Source organism: Drosophila bipectinata, chromosome XL (assembly GCF_030179905.1).
Source record: "Drosophila bipectinata strain 14024-0381.07 chromosome XL, DbipHiC1v2, whole genome shotgun sequence".
In the NCBI taxonomy this organism is placed as follows: domain Eukaryota; kingdom Metazoa; phylum Arthropoda; class Insecta; order Diptera; family Drosophilidae; genus Drosophila; species Drosophila bipectinata.
In genome coordinates this window covers 13,164,947-13,185,667 of record NC_091734.1, presented here as the reverse complement: position 1 = coordinate 13,185,667, position 20,721 = coordinate 13,164,947, and the positions used below count along the sequence as shown (strand labels likewise).

Below are 20,721 nucleotides of genomic sequence, written 5' to 3'. Positions count from 1 at the left end.
ATAAGTTCCAAGGCGCTTTGGATTTTTGTTATTCCATCGTTTTTAATCGCTACCCAGAATGCCAGTGTCGATGTTGCTCCAATTGCCGGATCTTCGGTAGCCGAACATGCTCTTGAGGATCTCCAGGCCGGATTCTACGGTGGTGCGTACATCCCGCTCGCTGCCCAGCTTCGGATTGATCTCTACCAGGTCCACGCCCTGGACCCGCTTGGTGTCCCGAAGTGCTTCCACAATGCTGATGCCTTCGCGCAGCGTTAGGCCACCCCGGACAGCAGTGCCGGTGCTGGGCGCCACATTACTGTCCAGGGCATCGATGTCGAAGCTGACGTGGATCTTGTTCTGCGGATTGAGGGCATCCAGAGTCATCTCAATGATTTTGGGCACTCCCACACGATCGATGGTCTGAAAGAGGAGGAGAAGGAGAAAGAGAGAGGTTCGGGTCATTAAAGAATCTCATTAATTATATCTACAATTTTTCATCTGGAAACTTCAATTAGGAACCGATTTCTATCGGAACTGTACCCCAGGAGTGCATCTCATATGTTCGTTTCCCATCCCCTGGTTTTGGATTTTTTTTCGCATATTCCAATTGCCAATTCCGATCGAACTAATGAGCTATAATAAATTTTTGCAGCTTTGCCTACGACCCAGGATAACACAATCAGAATCAGGATCAGGATGAGAGAGGAGTGGTGGAGGGTGGGGAGCAGGAGCAGGAGCATGAGCAGGATCAGGATCAAAAGCAGGAACCATTTTTCAACATACGTCGATTTTGCACGAGCCATAAATAATGGGCAATGAGCTGACAAGGATGCGAACCACGCCGGGCAGGATGTGGCCAGGCACGTAATACTCACATGTGTGTGTGTGTGTAAGTGTGTGTTTGTGAGCCGTGTGAGTCACCACCGTTTGCAAGGATCGGAAGTCCCTGTAACAGGGGCCAGAGAGAGTAGGGTGGCAAAAAAGGATATATGTACATATATGTTGTAGGCTCCTTCGGGGCAAGAGGCAACCCCTATAAATGCCAAGCTTACAACTTTACACACACACACACATACACACACACGCTCAGAAGGCTCGTGCAAGGATGCAGGACTCTCTGTCACGCACGATCGTCATTCGATACGATCCTGTACAAGAGGGGAGGGGGGGAGAGGGCAGAAACCGGAATTTTACAATTTTTACAACTGCCAGGATAACCGAAAAGGATCTGAGAACCAAAAAAAAAAAAAAAGGACGATCTGTCTACCTAGGTGCGGCTGTTATACTCTAGTTTCTACACTTGAAGAAAAAACTAAAAAATAGATAATTTTATAAAAAATTCAAAAAATAAATATTAAAAATAGATTTCTAAGATTCTTAACCTTTTACCTTTTATTTTAACCATTTTTAAATTAATCTTTTCTCTCAGTGTACTTACATCCATGGCAAAGTAGCGTATTCCAACTTTATTCAATATAAACGCCTCGTAGGGGTCAATGTCCCTCAGGCCGATGTAGACTAACTGATCCTTGGGCAAACTGAAATGACAGGCAGAACATAGAAAAGGATCAGTACCAGGAAAAATAGGGGGTATACTAATATATATATACTGCTATATGGGACACAGCTGACAGGATTCGAGACCAGCGTGTAAACAAATAGTCGTGGGTTCCACTTCAAGGAACTCCCGGGGGCGAAACCAGAGAAGTCCTTAAAGTGCAGGACGAACACAAAGCCTTCGGTCAATGATCTTCCTTTGAAGACAAAAAAAAAAAGGACATGAAGTTTCTTTAAAGCTTCGTGCCAAAGTCCTTCCTGTTTCCTGATTGAGTTAGGTCGGGAGATATATATACATATTTCCTGATCCTGCAAAATGTGTATGGCTCTCCCCCTCCTGAGTAGTGCCATTCTTGATCCTGATTAATAAGCCAGGTGGCAAGTCCTTGCCCTTAAATTGCAACCCCGAATTTTCAAAAAAAAAAAAAAAAATGTACTGCAACCGAATCGGATTCAGGATTCGGGAATTGGGAATGAGAGCAGGCTGCACTTTTCAAACAATGCTTGAAAAATGCTGAATTTTTGTAAAAGGACAACCCAGCAACACATGCCACGATTCCACACCGATCGTGCTCTATAATACATAAAGGATATATATATATACTGCAGTTAACACTCCCTATGTCCCTGATCCCTGGTTTTTCTATTCCTGCATCGATCGCAGCCCTGCCCCTGGAGTCTTATGGTAATTTTTATGATTATTAACCATTAGTTTCGGGGTTAAACTGCATCTGTCGGGGCTGGAAGGAAGGAATCCGGGATTCGGTATCCCTATATGCTATGTGCAGCCAGACGTGCAAAGTTAAAAGCGCCCTAAGGATCCTTTTTATGTAAATATATGTACACATATGTGTGCCAAGGGGGAGGAATACATCCTGACAGATGCTATCGTAGGTTCCTATTTCGACTTTCGGTCCTTTTTCCTGTAACTTTTCAAATAGCCTTTTAGCCAAGATCCTTTCCATGACCAGTTCTTGTACTCCAATAGTCCTGTTTAGAAAGTAAAACTTTCTCTTGCAAAGGATCTGTAACTTTTAAGGGTTGCAGGAACATCCTCCCCTGAGTCTAGACTCTAGACCCACCATTTGTTGTAATCCTGTGTTGGTCCTGCTTTTTTAATCCTGTTTTGTTGGTGTTATGTTTTGCTTTTCGGCCGTGGCTAAAACGGATTAGACAACCCTTTCGAAATGGGTATTGTTTTCTGTTTTCATCTTCCAATTTTTCAAAAATATTAAAAAAATGAACCCTTTCTTTATATCCTTTCTATAGCCTTATGTTTGGGGTTGGGGGAAGAGGGAAAGAGGCACGTGACTTGGATCCTAATCTAATTTTTAGTTTCATTTTCTAAAAAACAGAAAATATCCTTGAGCTTTAAAAATAATTATGCAAATCCTTTAATTTAAAAACCACCTTTCGCATTTGCATTTTACATGCCAGCCACAGCAAGGACTTTTGGTCCTTTGTTTGAAATCTATTATTTACACAAAATATATATATATATATATATATATTTATATATATTTATATATATATATATATATTTTAGAATATATAACATATATATATGTATATTTTTTTTATGCAAAACCAGACACTTGCGACGACGCCGATCTGTCTGAATCCGCATATCCGGCATGGACAGTATACCACTGGCTAAGGCACCACCACCACCACTACCACCTCCTCCTGCCGAGGAGACCACACCACCCTGCCGGGCACAGTTGCCGGCAAAAACAACCCCCAGGGCCAAAAGTTGCGTTACAATTTCGTTGGACTTTATTTTGCAAGTATTTTGCACAGAAAAAAATATTATTACAACTTAAAATATTTTTTCTATTAAAACTCAACATTATTTTATCAATTTGAATATATATTATAATTTAGAATAGTCCTTTAAATTTTTAAAAGTGTACAACTGTTTTGTAAATTGGAACAGACCCTTGCCACAGACTTTGGGAACACACAGGGTAAAAATCAGCACATGGAACAGGAAGTTACAAGGGCTGGGGGTGTTGGAGGGTGGCTCCGATATATATGTATATATGTTATATACCCTATAGAATGTCGAGTGCCGAATACAAGCGCAATTAAGCACACGCACGCAACACGCAACATGGAAAGCAAAAAATAACGAAGAAAAAAAAAAAGAAATTGAAACGCCTCTTGGAAATGGGTCCTTTTGGGTTTCGGGAAGTGGATAGAGGGTGGTGGTGGTGGTGGTGGTGGTGTAGCATGCTGCACGGAAACCACCCCAACCGTCGAGCGTTGGTGGTTGCTAGTGCAAAAATACAAAATCCAAGAAAGAAAAAGAACACAAATTTTACGAATAATAATAATAAAGAAGGACATAAAACCAGAACAGCCCTTAGAACTCAGATATTTGGCAAGGATAATGGTCGCGTGCATCATAAAACGGTTGACGACCTCCTTTTTTTTCCTGGCAAATGGTCAGAGTCATGATTTCCAATAGCGCAACTAATTTCAAAAAAATGGATTTCCCTCTATTTGTAACGATCGATAGGTGCTTCGATAGGCGATAGGCGATCGCTGCGGAAAGGGCACCTCTAGGTCTTTCATTTTCAAATGAAACTTTATAAAACTATCAATTTATTTATTTATTGTTTATTTAGTATTATTATAAAACTTAAAATTAGTAATTTAACAATAAGAATTTTGAATGGTTGCTCTCTCAGCCAATGCGCTCTCAGGTAAAGAGAGCGAACCGGTAACACATTTACGAATCGGGATAAGCACGGTTTCAAACCATATACCGATCACAACAAATAAGCCATAGCGGCAGTCGTCGGCCATTTTGGCTTCAATTCTAAACTGCGCTTACATTGTCCAATAAAATATTACTAACTAATCACTTAACTCTAGAACGAATCCGGCTTAAACAAGGCTCCAATTGATAACATTGCCTACTCGGTGGATGCAACAAAGAGTTGTGAGTGATCAACGGCATCCGTTGCAAAAAAAATGATGGAACTATGTAAACGCGACGCACAACTGTGAGCGCAGGGGCAGAGACAGAGGCGTCCTGTTAAGGTGAAAGGGGAATTGCATCATTACGCTTAAATGTAAGTCAATATATAATGGTGGTAAAAGTTAAAAAACTAATTATAGAAAAGAAAAACACTGGTGAAAATTTTTAAATATTTTTTTAAAGAAAAAATTTCCATTTAGAAATGTAAACTAGTGTACCATTTCTCTACTACTTTCTTTACCCCATTGACCAAGCCATCCTACACCCATGAAACTGCTCTCTCCGATTACAACGAGAGAGCGGAAGAGAGCATGTGCCGCCGCCGCCACCGCCACCAACAGTCCACCGAAAAAACCCAACAAAACATCCGTGCCACCAGAAATTGTTCGCATTCGTTTTTGAACTTTCTTTTGAACGCTACGCTCCGTGTGCGTTGCCACTGAAAATCTCGTGCTCCGTGTGCTCTTTCTGCAATTGATTTTTTTTTTTCGAAAGTAGTGCAAAACAATAACAGTTAAAACGACTAAAAAAAAAAATATAAAAAAAAAATTAAATAAAAGCCCCACTAACAAAAAAAAAACACGAAAACCAAGCTCATCTCGCAGCAGCAATACAAACGAAACGTAAGAATACCAAGAATCTCGGATATCCGGAAATACATACATATGTATACAATTGTGACATCAAAACAATAAAAGCAACAACAACAACAACAAGAAAACAATAACAATTGCAACATTTTTGCCAAATGATCGCGTCGCGCTGCATAATTGTGCAATTATTTTACAAACTATATCTATTTTTTTTTCTATTTTCTAGTTTGTGTATGTGTGTGTGTGAGTGTGTGTGTTGGAAATATTAATAGGAAACAACAACAACAAAAAAAACTAAAAACAAAAACAATATGCAATTCGGCTAAGAGAAGAAAAAGAGAGTTTAGCGAAACCCACAGAGAGGAAGAAAGACTAACTAAGCTAACTAACAAAAAAATAATTGCTAAATGACAGTGTAGGGTTGGTGGGGCGGTGGGAGTGGCTGGAAATAGTAGTAGTGTCTAAAATCTATCGGACGACGACGCCGTTGCTGTTGCCACTGCCGCTGCTGATATATACCTCTGGCCTCTGCCTCTATTCTCTGCGCTGTGTATCTGTAAGCGCTCTGGCTCTCCTTCTCCTCCATGTGCCTCTGTATATGAGAGAGGGAGCTACTATAGCGGCGCAAAAAGGGCGCAGCTAGCTAGCATATCGATTTTATGTGCAAGGAGCATTGTACGCAAAACTAAACAACAACAACAACAACTATAACCGTTAGAAGTAGATATTTTGGCGGGTGGGTGGTGGGTGGTCTCTCTAGCTGGCCAGAGGAGTGCCGCAACCCAAAGAGAGAAGAGAAGAGAAGAAAAGAGAGCAAGCGCTATGGAGGGGGCGGATTTTTGCAGTAAACAAAACGCCGGTTGCCATAAAAAGAAGAAAAAAAAAAAAACCCCCCACCCCTCCCCCATACAATGTAGTATTAGTATAGTTAAAGGGGAGTTTGTAAAGCGCGCGGAAATAAAAAATTAGGCCAGATCCAAGAACAAATATATATATGTATATATATGTATTTGTGGCGGACACTGGCCGTGTAGATCAAAAACATTTTTCGAAAAAATTAAAGAAGAGCAGCGCGTGTTTAGTTCCAACAATAAAAACAAAAAAAAAAACGAACTTATAGATACTAAACGTTTGTATCTGTGAGAGCGTGTTCTCTCACTCATGTGTGTCTGTGTGTGTTTGTTTCGTTTTTCAACAAAAAAAAAAAAAAAAAAACACAAATATCCAAATACATAGGTAACACGCTTACAAAAACAATAGCCCAGGGCAGCCATACATTGTATTTAGAAAGGAGTGTGCGAGTCCCCCCCCACCACCTCCCTCAAAGCTCACCTCTACAACCTCCGCCTCGTCCTCCCCCTCATCTGTCTGATGTATCCCCAGTGCAGGGAACGCAAGAGAGCGAGATACTGTTATAATGAGCATCACAAAAATAGACACTCACACAATAGAATTGTATAACAACAAATTGCTTTTTGATATAATATGTGTATATTTTTTAGCATTCCGTTTATTTTATTTTATTTTTTTTTTTTATGCCAGTGATATGTATGGAAATACAATAAATTGCCGAGATTGATGGGCGATTGGGGTGGTGGTGGGGATGGTAGTGCTAGGAGGGCAACAAAAAAAAAATCGATATAATCGATTTCCCATAAAGAACTGTAACACAAAACAGGCAACAAACACAACAACAACAAAGAAAACACCAAAATTTACCGCTTCTTTTTGTTTTGTTTTATTTTTTTTTTATTTTTGTTTAGCGTTTAAATTACAACAAACGACAAGAACAACAACAACAACAGCCGCAGCAGCTATAAAAAACGAAAGGAAGAGTCCCTGGACCAGCGAAAAGTCTGAAAGAGCGAGAGCGAGAGTGAGGAGGCAGCGCCGTGAGAGCGCGCGCACATACAAGGATTCAAAGGATATACCGGGAGCAAGAGAGAGAGAGAGAGAGAGCGAGCGATATATATATATAGAGAAATCGTAGCAATTAATTCAACATAACAACAACACCCTTCTCCCCCCCCGTCGAGAAATCAGCAACTAAACTAAAATTAAAACAAGTGAGTATATTTTAGTTATTACAAGACAAATAACGGTAACTGGGAAAAAGGACCTGACAAAAGGGTGGGGGGATGGGCGATTACGGTGTTTGGCGGCTGTCATGGTGATAGTTGAGCGAGAGAGCGAGACAACTGTATAATGTGGGTGGGGAGACATGGGAGGTGGTGTGTACATAGATGATGTATGTGCGTTTGACCTTTTGACTCTTTCTGTGTCGGCCAGACGCTGACGAGAAGCTGAATCCGAATGTGCGAATTGGCAATTACAGTAGAGCTTGGCCGAGAGTAGACTTCAATATTGCTAAGAGAGTGTAGCCAGAAGAAATAACTTAAAGATACAACTTCAAATAAAGTTGAGATACTGAGGATAACTACTGAGAAAGGATTCTAATTCTAAGGATTCTGCTTTATAATATTTCTCCTTTAATTCTCCCTAAAAGATCCTTTTTTTTTAAATTTAAAACAAACATTAAAAACCCCTATGTCTAGTATCCTTTTGGGCGATCGTAGTTCATTGAACCGAGAGGATTGCAACATCCCACTGCCGCAGCCTCTGCCAGACAGCCAAGAGAGGGAGAGCGAAAGCCCAAGAGAGAGCTCTCTCTTGTAAAGCCGGGCTCAGGGGGGTGGCAACGCCTGGCGTTTAACCCTTAAGCAGTGCCAAGCTTGTACATAGACGGCTAGGAGGATGTTTCGCCAAAAAGGAAATATTACAACTTGTTTTGGGCGCTAAGGGTGGGTTTTTGTCGCCGCCGTCGCCGTCGCCGCCACCGCCGACGGTTGCTCATTTTTGCTTTCAGCAATTTTCGGTGTTTTTCTAAGGGGTGCAAGCCTGTATCCTTCCCCGCCCCCTAACCGGCAGTCTCCTGCTGTTTTAGCTGCTGCTGCTGTGTTACATAACTGGGCGGGGTATGGCACTAACACTAACACACATACAGGAAGGAGAGCTGTAACAGTTTGAAGGGTGAAGAGGTGGGTGGGGGTTGACCGACCAACCGGCTGGAGAGCGAGAGCACGCGAGCCTGGGCCAGAATGTCCTGCGCTCAGAAGCATCGTGTGCCTGGAACGTAGCGGATCTGTCTCGCCGCTCTATTGCCAATTTTGAATACGATACCGATAGCCAAAAAGTTATTTAAATAAAAATTTTAAAATAAAATCGAAAAAAAAAGAACATAAATTAACGGCAGATTAAAGTCAAAGCCAAAAAAAAATTAAGCTAAAAGCCAAAAAAAAAAACAAATCCAGTGGAAGTTCTGTGAGTAGTGTCTGTGAGTGCGATAGTTTGTGAGTGTGTTTGTGTGTGTGTGTGAGTTCGTCTAAGAGCTTTGATTGCCGAGTGGGTGGTGGAGAGAAGGAAGAAAATATATAGTGGGAGAGAGAGAAAGTCAGGGCGGAGAGAGAGATAAAGAGAGCGAGAGAAAAGTAAGTGGGCCGCTGGGCGGCGCCAGTGAGCAAAGCTCCTTGAACTAACCGTTAACCGTTAACCATTAACCGTTAATCAGCCACTAACCCAAAAAAGAGAGCCACAAATCCTGTCTAACAGTAACAGTCTTCCGGGAATATAAACCCTAAAAGAGAACTAATACATTCCGTTGAGAAAAAATACCTTTTAGGGGCTAAAAGAGAGCCAGTAGTCCTTTGAGTGGAATCTAAACTCTATATTCGTAGATTATCTAGAGAACTGTATAATTTCTACCATATCTCAGACTTAACCAGAACCCAGAGAGTTAGAACTCATTTAGTCTTCATCCTAACCCTATAAACCCATATTTTAATCTTAAGAACTAACCCATTTACCTTTAATAACTTACTAACACATCATGCAAATGGTTTAATCTTGACATTTAACTATTCTTTCCATGCGCCTCCCCCTGCGTTGGTCCTCCAAACTCAAAAACGACCTCCAACCACACTCTCATCCCAAATCCCAAAGTGGACTTTATGATGGCAAATAACGGAGCCAACGGCGGAGTCGATACACAGGCCCAGCTGATGCAAAACGCCGCAGCCGCTGCGGCAGTGGCAGCCACAAATGCGGCAGCCGCACCAGTACAGAACGCCGCTGCCGTGGCCGCGGCCGCTCAACTCCAACAGCAGCAGCAGGTGCAGCAGGCCATACTGCAGGTGCAACAACAGCAGACACAACAGGCCGTGGCCGCAGCAGCCGCAGCCGTGACACAGCAACTGCAACAACAACAGCAGGCAGCCGCCGCCCAGCAAACGGTAGTCCAACAACAACAACAGCAGCAACAGCAACAGCAGCAGCAGGCCGTTGTACCCCAGCCGGCCGCAGTGCAGCAGGCGGTGGTGCAACAACAGCCACAGGCGAACACCAACGGTAGCGGTGGAGCCACCCAGAATGGCAGCAACGGCAGCTCCGAGACGCGCACAAATCTGATTGTGAACTACTTGCCGCAGACGATGACCGAGGACGAGATCCGGTCACTGTTCTCCAGCGTGGGCGAGATAGAGTCTGTGAAACTGATACGGGACAAGTCGCAGGTCTACATTGACCCCCTGAATCCCCAGGCGCCCAGCAAGGGTCAGTCTTTGGGCTATGGCTTTGTAAACTATGTACGCCCCCAGGATGCCGAGCAGGCGGTGAACGTCCTCAACGGCCTTCGGCTCCAGAACAAGACGATCAAGGTGTCGTTCGCCCGTCCCTCGTCGGACGCCATCAAGGGCGCCAATCTGTATGTTTCCGGACTGCCCAAGACGATGACCCAGCAGGAACTGGAGGCGATCTTTGCTCCGTTCGGTGCCATCATTACATCGCGCATCCTGCAGAATGCCGGCAACGATACACAGACCAAGGGCGTGGGATTCATTCGATTCGATAAGCGGGAAGAGGCCACCCGGGCCATCATCGCCCTGAACGGCACCACACCCTCCAGCTGCACGGATCCGATTGTGGTCAAGTTCTCGAACACGCCCGGCAGCACCAGCAAGATCATCCAGCCGCAACTGCCGGCCTTCCTCAATCCCCAGCTGGTGCGACGTATTGGCGGAGCGATGCACACGCCGGTGAACAAGGGACTGGCCCGATTCTCGCCCATGGCCGGTGACATGCTCGATGTGATGCTGCCCAATGGTCTGGGTGCTGCGGCGGCGGCAGCCACAACGCTGGCCAGCGGTCCTGGCGGAGCATATCCCATTTTTATTTATAATCTGGCACCGGAAACGGAAGAGGCAGCCCTGTGGCAGCTATTCGGTCCATTCGGGGCTGTGCAATCGGTGAAGATCGTCAAGGATCCGACCACGAATCAGTGCAAGGGCTACGGCTTTGTGTCGATGACGAACTACGATGAGGCGGCGATGGCGATCAGGGCCCTCAATGGTTACACTATGGGAAATCGGGTGCTGCAGGTCAGCTTCAAGACCAACAAGCCCAAGTAAAAAAAAAAAAAAAACAAAAAACACACAAGGAGGAGCAGCCATTGACCCTGAAATCACACACACACACATCTTAACACTCTCCCACACACACACACACACATATATAAATATGCATGGTATAACGGTAACTAAGCGCAACAAAACAGTATGTGTAAAACACTCAAAAAAAAAAAAAAGAAACAAAAACAAAAAAAAACAAAGGACTTGAAAGAAAAGAAAGTCCTGGCCAGGCAGGAGGCGGAGTAGTACTCTCTCTCACGTGTCGAAACAACGAACAACGGCATCATCCTCTACCACCCCAACTCCCCACCTCCCACATTGAATGAACCTCCCATCCACCTCCCCCTTTCCCCCCCCCCCCCCCCTTCCCCTTCCAAAGAACCGCCGGCCAAAAACGTTGCAATAGAAAAATTCTTCTTGTTTAGCATTTAAGTAACAAATCATTAACTAAAAAATTAAAACAAGGAGCTGTATTAGAAAAGAGATTAGCGATTTGTGAAAGATTACCAGAGAGAGATAGCGAGAGAGAGAGAGAGTTAGAGAAGGATAGGCAGACAAGTGAGATTATAAGGAAATTGCCTCTAAACTTTGGCAGCTAAAGCGAAAAAAGGTCAAAGGTTGCACTCGCAATCAGGTTAGTCGCAAAGCAAAACAAAGAAATCAACCATACACACAAAAAAAAAACACACTTAAAGAAATTTAACAAAATATTACTAGCAAAAAAACAAAAAACAAGAGAAATTTTAAAAATTTATTAAATTTAAGTAAAACGCAGCAATGAAATCTTCCAAAAACCAAAACAAAAACAAGAAACTCTGTTAGTTACACTCCAAAAAAAAAACTTTTCTACCATAAAAACAAAAAAAATCTTAAATCTTGATACAAAAACTAAAAACTACAAGAAAAAAAAACAGAATTAAGATTTGAAGAAAAATGGCATGATGTTCAGTTTCTAGGATATACCTAGCAGGATATAGTGCTTACAGGACCTCAGTTCGGCTTTTGTTGGATCCCAGGGCTGGGCAGAAAAAAAGTATTCGAAGGGCGATCGAGATCGCAATTATAATAAAATATACATAACATGGAGGCTGCTACAGTATTAAAAACTTACAAAAAAAAAAAAAACAAACAGCAAGTTTAATATTTCTAAAAAAAAAACAAGATATATATATATAGATCGATATGTATCTATCTAGATATACATTTATATATAGAAATTTAATGAATATTTAAGTGTTTTTTTTTTAAATGTTTTGTGTTTGTTTTTTTTTTCACCCCCTACACTTAGAGAAACGATGATAGCCCGAAATGTGTACAATGGGCCGAACTGGTGTCCTTTAAACACAAGGGAGTAGGAAAGAGCAGTTTTAACTGTAAAAATATATAGAGAGAAAGAAGCAGATCGAGAAGGACAGAGGGCAAAAGTAATACAATAATTTATGCGCAAATTTGAAACGTTTTACTAAAGTAAATAATTGTTAGTGAATATTTAAAAATACTGTAATACTTGTGCGTGTGTATATAGGTGGATATAATATATATATATAGTATTATCCTTGAATACAGGCACAGACAGGCTTTCTTTATATACTTTATATAATGTATAGTTCAAGGAGCAAAAAAAAAAAAAAAAACCAACATTTTAGTGTTTAAACAAAGCGTAGCACAAAAAACTAAAAACAAAAGAAAAAATTAACAGAAAGAGCAACACAATTTTTTTACAAACCGTTTGAAACAAAAAGTAAAAATTAATGAAAAAAAGGTGTAAATCATTAGCAAAGCGTTTTCTTTAGCCAAGTAAGTTGAAGGAAAGGAAAGGATATAGTAAAGGATAACTCCAAGCACATCCCATATATAATCCAAATCCCCCATATATATATATATATAATATAATATCCAAGAACTTTTGTGCAATTTTTTTTTGCGTTGATTTATTAGTTGAACTTTTGGTATAAATCGACTTTTCGTTTGCTTCTTTTTTCTTTCGTATTTCTTTTTTTTTTTTGTATAGAAGAGAGTGAGACAATACACTATACCTACAAAAAAACATATATATTCTATATAACTATATAATTTCGATTCTGGATTTTGTATTTGAATTTGAGTTTAAGTTTGATTTCTTTGTTTGCTTTGTGTACGAATTGAATTTGATAGAGGCTCCTGCATCCAAAAAAAAACCAAAAGAAAAAAAAAACTACAACAAAAAATTCATGACCCGACCATGCATATTTATACGAAACGATTTGTGTTCTTATATCTATCTATATTATATATTATTATACATTATTTTGAGTTTATTTTCCAAGAAAACAAAAAAAAATAGCGAAATTATCTCAAACCTGAAAACCAAAACCTTAACAATTGAACAGAAAACCGAGAATCAGAGTCAGAGTCCTTAGAAGCAAGGAGCCCCCCACGTAGAAATTGATTTAATTATGATTATTATTATTACGATACTTAGATCTATGTGTAATCGGGTATATATACTCTATTTATGGTATATATACCCACTTAATTGTAATCCACATTACTATTTTTTTTTTTTTTATTGTATAATTATAGATGAACAAAAGAAATCAATTTTTTTTTTGTGTTTGAACAAAATTTGCAACAAGAAATCTAGTCAGAAGATAAGTTGAAGAACCAGAGGACGAGAAGAAGGATATATATAGAGAAGAGAAGAGAATATATAGTAGATGAAACCAAAAGAAAAAACTATGGCAATTTCTAGTAGCTACCCGATAAGCATAGCAAAATGAATGAAAAATACACTAAAAGAAAAACGGCCTGCTCTCCCCCCCCCCCCCCCCCCCCCCCCCCCTTTCCAAAGATTAGCCTCCCCAGTCGGCTGAGAAGAAAGCGATCGACTTTCTTTCAGAAGAATTATGAACAATCTGCTAGTTTATTTATACATATATTTAAAATAATACACAAAAAAAAAGAATTATGTACTTGATTTTATTTAATTTGTATTTCTGTCATCACACACACCTTAACACACACACACACATACACAAATATATTCAATATATAATTTAATTAATCCTTTATAAATACATTTATATATAATTATATAATTATGCTTATATTTTTTGTCATCAATGATCTAATTAATTGTAGTAATTCTAATTCTTGTGCAATAGTTTTAAAATGCAACTAATGGCAAAAACGACAAAAACAGCAACAATTTTCTAGCATCTCAAATATTTAAAAAAAAACAAAAAAAATTCAAATTTTATGAATTATGTAAACTCTTAAAGCCCCTAACTATTCTATTAACGAACCGAAATAACAACAACAACTAGTACTACAACAAGAAAACAAAATTTATAAAAATATACAATTATTTTTTTGTCGTGTAATTTACAATTTAAGCGAATTTGATATGTACTGATGCGTGCATATTATATACATCGTATATATATATAATTATATATATATATTTATTATATATTTATATCTCATCATTTTTTCTTTATCATATTTAAGTAAGCAAAGAACCAAGAAAACAAACGGAAACAGAACATTATTTATTGTACTTTATAATTACGTAATTTAATTTAATTCAATTTGAATTCAATATTCCTTTGATTTTGAGCAAAGCGAAAGAAATTACGAGACGATGATTATGATGAAGAATTAGCCTAATTATACAACAAAAACAACAACAACAACACCTACACCTGATCAGAAAGAGAGAGAGAGCCAGAAAGAGGACGTTATATATCAGGATCTGCTCTCCCCAAAAAAATTAATAAAATTACACAAAAAACAAAAAAATTATAAATAATTTATCCCTTTTCTCTCAAAACTCGAACTCTCTACTTATAATTTTAATTTTGTAACTTTTGTATTTTATTTTGTTTAACTGCATTTTTTAGTTTTAACTTTATTATTTTTTGTTTAAAAAAAATGAAAAGCTACTCATTTGATTTGTACCACAGCAACAACAACAATGACAACAACAACAACATGAAACAAACCGAAATCTATGTTTTAGTTGATATATCTAGATATATACGATATACGATCTGTGTGTACTCGAAAAAATCCTGTGAGATTAGAATCGAATGATTATGATTATGTTCATTATTATTATTATTATTATTATTATTATGATTTTGTATGGTATGGTTTATTTTCTTTATTTGATTTTGTGTATATTTTGGTTTCCTGATCGAATTATTGACAATTACGATCCATTTATGTTTACTCTTATGATTTCACTTAATTTCCGCACCAAACAACCAACAAAAAAAAAAATATTTAAAAAAAAAAATGAAGAAAAAATTTACTTTCAATAAAAACAAACACTTGATGAAAATTTGTTTAGCATCATTTTTTGATTTATTTGTTAACTTTTTTGTTGTACAACTTTTGGTTTTATATATTGATTTTTATATTGTATGATTTTTCCAGCCTGATTTATATTTTCCCCCCCTCTATCTTTTGCTCTCTCTCTCTCTCTCTAACCATATTTTTTACACTGAAAAAAAAAAATCCCCCCAGACGGACACTCGAAAGTTATAGGAAACGATCTAGTCAAGGCCAATCTATATCTTTAAGGAGATGCCATCGGAAAACAAATGATCTCAGAAATGAAACTGAAAATGAAAGACATTCCCAAGAAATATGGTTCACAGTTTTCGAACTATTAATTATATTATTAAACACTAAAATATTATAATATAGAACCCCAATTACATTCCGGGTTAGATCTGATTCATTTCCGTTTTTGTTGCTCGGTTTTTTGGATAATCTGCCAGTTGCAAAAAAAATCTTTTAATTTGTGCATAAAAAACAACAAAGAAACAAACTTAAAAAAAAAAAACCAAAAATAAAACCCATTATGTTTAATGGTTATAGAATCTCAGAATCTTATTTAGTTTTAGCGGTGAGATTATGGTGTATGATTTTTACCCAGTATCTTGTAATTTTTTGTGTAATATTTATACCAAATCTAATTTTTCTATCATTTTATTCATCGATGATGGGCAGAGAGGAGCGAGATCAGGAAAGATTGGATGCTTTAGAGTAGCGATAACGATTACACAATGATACCGTTAATAATCATAAAATAACAAAAAAAAAAAAAAGCAACACACAAACCAAAAAACAACAAAATATATATACATTTCTATATATATATATATTATTATTATGATTAAAATGATAACGATGATGATGATGATGACGAGTTGGAAGGCGACAACTATTTAATTTATTTTATTAACATATTTATATCGATTAATTAATTAATTAATAATATTTATCACACATTTCAAATGATATTTCAAAATGGAAACAATACAAAACCAAAAAAACTAAAAAAAAAAAATAGGATACCAGCAAATGAAACAACAACAACCAAAAAAAAAAGATATTAATATTATAAATGTATTTAAAAATATATAATTATGAGTTTTTCTTGCTTTTTGCATATATTGTATGTATATCTCTCTATATAGTATATATCAGATGACACCAAACCTTTTGTTTCAACGCTTCCGTTTCAGTTTCCGTTACTGTTTCGATTTCGATTTCGATTACCATTTCCGTTTCCGTTTCAGGTTGAGTTGGATTTCTGTTTCCGCTTGGGTTTTCGCCATTTTCTCGATTTCTCTCTCAGTTTCTGTTTCAGTTAACACTCTAATTTCTGATTTCTAGTTTTGAGATACTATACTGATGAGTTTTCCAATTGATTTCAACAATTTATAGCTTGTTTCTACTGACGCCATTTTTTTTCCATCTCTTAGACTGATTTTTGCTCTACGTTGAACTTGATTTTTTCTTTTTCGTTTCGTTTATCATTTGTTTTCTACAGTGTATTTCACACACTAACACACCAAATAACACAGACACTGACTCTCTCTCTATATATGATCCAAAAGAATCGAAAAGAAGAAGAAAATTTATTTTCAGTTTTGTTGTGTGACCCGCCCACTGTCTCCCTTCTTTGGAATGGAGTATGAACTTTGTTTGCTCTTATGATTTCGCTCAGTGTACTTTTGAACATACTGCTTCTTTGGTCCCAGTGTAAAGGAACGCACCCAAGAAGTGCCCGATAAGGATGTTTTGATCTGATACCGGTGTGTGATGAGAATCCGATCCGATTTTCTAATTGTTTTTTTTTTTTCAAAAAATTTCAGTTTTTTGAAACTTTCCTTTCTTAAAAAAATTGCCCTTCCATTCCTTCCCTTTTCCCAACACCCCACTAATGTCTGCGGCCGCCTATATATATATATATATATATATATTTATTATATATTCCATCGATCCATCGTGTTTGTAGCTGAATTTTGGTTTTGTCTCTCGGAATATTTTTTGAGTTTCAGTTGTTATCTCCGTTGTCGTTGTTGTATTGTTGTACCTCTCACTCACTTTTATTGTTTCGTGTGATTTTTTGGGTAAGTAAATCGGAGAAGATAATGCTGATAACGCCGATCTATAGATCTATCGATCCTGATTGACAAAAAATAAAGACAGAGAGAGAGAGAGAGAGAGAGGGAGCTGGAGCAGGATCCTGCTCTGTACAATTTTTTGGCACACACATATATATTTTTATATTTCCCAAAAATAAACATATATTTTATCAGCCAAAACTGATGATTTCTCCAAATGGTTTTCTTTCTCTTATTATATATATATTTGTAGCAAAAAAACGCTGTAAACTTCACATCCTGCAGCCAAAAAAAAAAGTATATAATAATTTATAAAGCATTTTCTAATTTGTTTCTTTCTCTTGATTTATTTTCAGGCGTGTGTTCTTAATGTTCGTTCGATTTTATAATTGAATTTATGCAAAAAAAAAAAAACCAAAAAGAAAAAACCGAAATGAGACACATATATATTTCAAAAACACATTTCTTCAAGTTGAATTTCGATTCGATTAGTTAATTGATTACTTGATTAAACCGATAATGATTGTGTAATTATATTGATTCATTGATACTTTAATCTTTAATATTGATTGTAATTATTTAATGCATAAACCACAAATGTCCAAAAATTATCCCAAAAATCCCTAATCCCTTTTCCATTCCATATATATATATATTTTGTATACATAATCTTGTACATACACAAACAAATACAGAAACACACACACATACACATACGCAGACACACTGACAGAAAAACTTTTGCATTATGTATTGTAATTTCAGAAAATCAAAAACAGAATTAACCTTAGTGAGTCACAGTGATAATTTTTAATTCCAACGAAATGCTTTTTCTAGTTTTTAGTCGAATTTTTTTTTTTGGTTTAATGATCAATGCAATGCACTAACACCCAACCGCCCAACCACCCACCAAAACCCCCATTCACCCTGTGACCTTGAAGACTAACTAAGAAACGGCAGGCAGTATTACATAAATTCGAAATATTTCTTCAGTTCTCAAATGTCATTGTCTGATTCTGTGATGTACAATGTATATATCGAAAAAAAAATATATATACCATATAATTTCTTTCCGTTTCCGTCATTTTGTCCGTTGTGTGCCACACGTATTTTTTTCAGTGTGTTTGTACATAAATCTTTTTTCAGTTCAAGGTTGAAAAATATTCCAAAAAAGTCAGGAGAAGTTTAGTTTTGAAAACATTTGAATTTCAGTTTCTATTTTTCGAATAATTTTTCAAAATGCGTAGAAATCACCATTTAAAAAAAAAATAAAAACCAAATAGCACCATCCACTTCCCTTGAAGATATATAATTTTTAATATTTACATATATATATATATATATAATTAATTAATAATTAATGTTGGTTGTGCCTAGAATAGAGCGCTATACTAACTAGAAGTCGGTTAGAACTCGAATTATGGTTTGATTTTCGCGCACCTTGGGTTTTTCTGATCGCTGATTTAAATATTTTTCCATTTTTTTTTTTTGTAAAATCATTCGTTTTAGATTTTGATTAAGCCAAGCTTATGAAAAAAAAATAGATTTATATAAAAAATTAAATAACAAATGGACTGCCGAAAGCAAAACAAAAGCAATGTAAAAAAAAATAATGCTATAAATTAGCAGATTTTAAGGTTGATAGCAACTAAACTAAAGACTGAAAAATATTTGAAAAAAATAACAAAATAAATAGGAAATCAAAAGAATCGAAAATGAATGAAAAACATAATCAAAAAAAAAAAATAATTACGAAAAAGTCTCTTAGTTTTTTAAGGCAACTGTGATAAGGCGAAAAATCCCCGCCAATAACCCCACCCAGCAACCCAATATTCCAAAAATACATGAAAATAAAAATACTATAATAGTGTATGTTTTATAAAAATAATGAAACCCCCCCCTCGAAGTTAGATAGATAAGTCGAATTTGTGTAGCTATATAAGCGATTTGACGCTAAAAATAATAAAGAAATCAATTTCACAAGAGACACAATCTGTTACGTTTATAGGCTTGCTTTTCAAAAACAATGTTTTTTAAATATTTTCCAAAAAATTTTGAAAATTTTTTTAAGTTTTATTACAAGTATTTCTATCACTTTGCAAGCTTATAAACGTAATCAGTGCGACACTCACCAGTTGGGAGCTATGTCCTGGAGGCCGGCATGCTGCCATGTGGTGCGCAGCTGCTCCAATAGAAAGGACACGGGCATGCCATGGATGTTGCCCGACTGCGAGGTGCTATGCAGATTGATGTCCGCATGTGCATCGATCCACACCAGCGATAAATCCGGCGTATGCTGCAAATGTCCAGCCACCGAACCTGCATTATTATCCCCCAAAACAAATCATTATATAATTTAATCCATTTCTCCATGTCCAAGGTAGGTAGACTCACCAAAACCGATGGCATGATCACCGCCAATGGCCAGGAACTGGGAGTTCTCCTTGAGCATCTGTTTCACCTGTTCGATCAGCGCCCGATTGCAGGCCATGAAGTCGGCATAGTTCCGGATGTGGTGATAGTGGACACGCTGTTGTTGCAGCAACGACTCGTCCACGGAGTACTGCAGGTTTCCATAGTCTCGTATAACCAGGCCATCTTTGAAAAATTAATAAAGAAAATAATTAAACTTTTAAAGTAAAGATTTTGACGTTGTTTTTCAATGGGAACCAGTGATTCTAGAATTCCAGAAAACTCACCATGACTACTCTGTAGTACCTGCCGGAGGCTACTTTGCCGAAGGAGGTCCGGAGCCAGTTCCACACCCTGTTTGCCCTGACCTTTGGCAAAGGGCACACCAATAATGCCCAGAGTCTGCTCCGGTTCCAGGCCTCCCCCTGCTCCAGTCGATGCTGGGGATTTGGTGCTCTTGGCCCTATGGAGGCGGAGACATCTCGAGGCTAACTTACGGCTCCACCACATTTTCGATTTGTACGCAACGCTGGAAGATGAGCTACTGAGTGAGGAGCCAACTGGCAAGAGACAACGCAAACAACGACGACGACGACGACGACGACGATGACAACTATCTCTTGGGTTGGGGACCCTGATAAAGTCGGGCGACAGTTCAGCGGAGATCGGACATTGTAGTGCCATTGAATGGTATGGGGGGCTGGAGCGATAAGGCCCGGCTATCGCCAGATAACCTTGATCCTGGCTCTGACGACAACAACACCAATCGCGGGGATTACATGGCAAAATAATAATCCAAATAATATATCAGGAAATAATTTAGGAAACTTCAATCATCCCGATGAGGAAACATTATAATTACATCGTTTATATATTCATTTATTCAAATAATTGCTTAAGTAGCTATATAATTGCCATATTTGTGGATATGTATACGGTATATCAGTATATATATATATATTATAGCATAGATATATATATAAATATATATATTTATTTACATATATATTCTGTATATATGTTGCACCTTTATTTACTGGCTGTGCTCTAAATATAATAATAAATTTTAAAATCGTGCATTACATATAAATATAATTTTTTTTTGTTTTTTTATGGATTTTCAAGTTTAGGCATATCAAAGGTAATATTACAAAAGCTGTTAACTGTTTTATATTATAATGTTAATTATTTTTTTTAATTTATGGAAGCCAAGTGAACAAATCAGCCCTAAAATATGCATACAGTGGGTTTCTTATTGATTTTTAAAATTAAAAACAAATCATTGGTCTTACAAAATAATAGTTGGAGTTAAGATTCATTTAAAAAGA

General features: G+C 37.5%; 2 protein-coding genes across 4 annotated transcripts; one reads left to right on the top strand and one right to left on the bottom strand.

Annotated features, from left to right (window-relative positions):
- Positions 1–42: 42 nt before the first annotated feature.
- arg (arginase) lies at positions 43–19,971 on the bottom strand. Its single transcript, XM_017239551.3, has 5 exons — positions 19,681–19,971; positions 19,376–19,579; positions 19,114–19,300; positions 1,421–1,520; positions 43–402 (listed from the first exon to the last, which is right to left on the bottom strand). The coding sequence occupies exons 1-5, from the start codon at positions 19,901–19,903 to the stop codon at positions 43–45; spliced, it is 1,074 nt and encodes a 357-aa protein (XP_017095040.2). The 5' UTR covers positions 19,904–19,971.
- elav (embryonic lethal abnormal vision) lies at positions 4,359–10,871 on the top strand. Of its 3 annotated transcripts, none has more exons than XM_070278589.1 (3): positions 4,359–4,619; positions 6,882–7,184; positions 9,118–10,871. In XM_070278589.1, coding segments are annotated over exons 2-3 (1,464 nt in total). In that variant the 5' UTR covers positions 4,359–4,619; positions 6,882–7,183; the 3' UTR covers positions 10,581–10,871. The 3 variants fall into 3 exon arrangements, with proteins under 3 accessions (XP_070134690.1, XP_070134689.1, XP_017095037.1); XM_070278588.1 differs by lacking the exon at positions 4,359–4,619 and adding an exon at positions 4,906–5,148; XM_017239548.3 differs by lacking the exons at positions 4,359–4,619; positions 6,882–7,184 and adding an exon at positions 5,112–5,148.
- Positions 19,972–20,721: the final 750 nt, after the last annotated feature.

Excerpts from the sequence above, each read along its gene's own strand:
- arg (XM_017239551.3), bottom strand. The coding sequence starts at position 19,903 with ATGTGGTGGAGCCGTAAGTTAGCCTCGAGATGTCTCCGCCTCCATAGG. Across the intron at positions 19,580-19,680 it reads GGTACTACAGAGTAGTCATG|ATGGCCTGGTTATACGAGAC; the intron begins GTGAGTTTTCTG and ends AATTTTTCAAAG. Across the intron at positions 1,521-19,113 it reads CAGGACATAGCTCCCAACTG|TTTGCCCAAGGATCAGTTAG; the intron begins GTGAGTGTCGCA and ends CTGTCATTTCAG.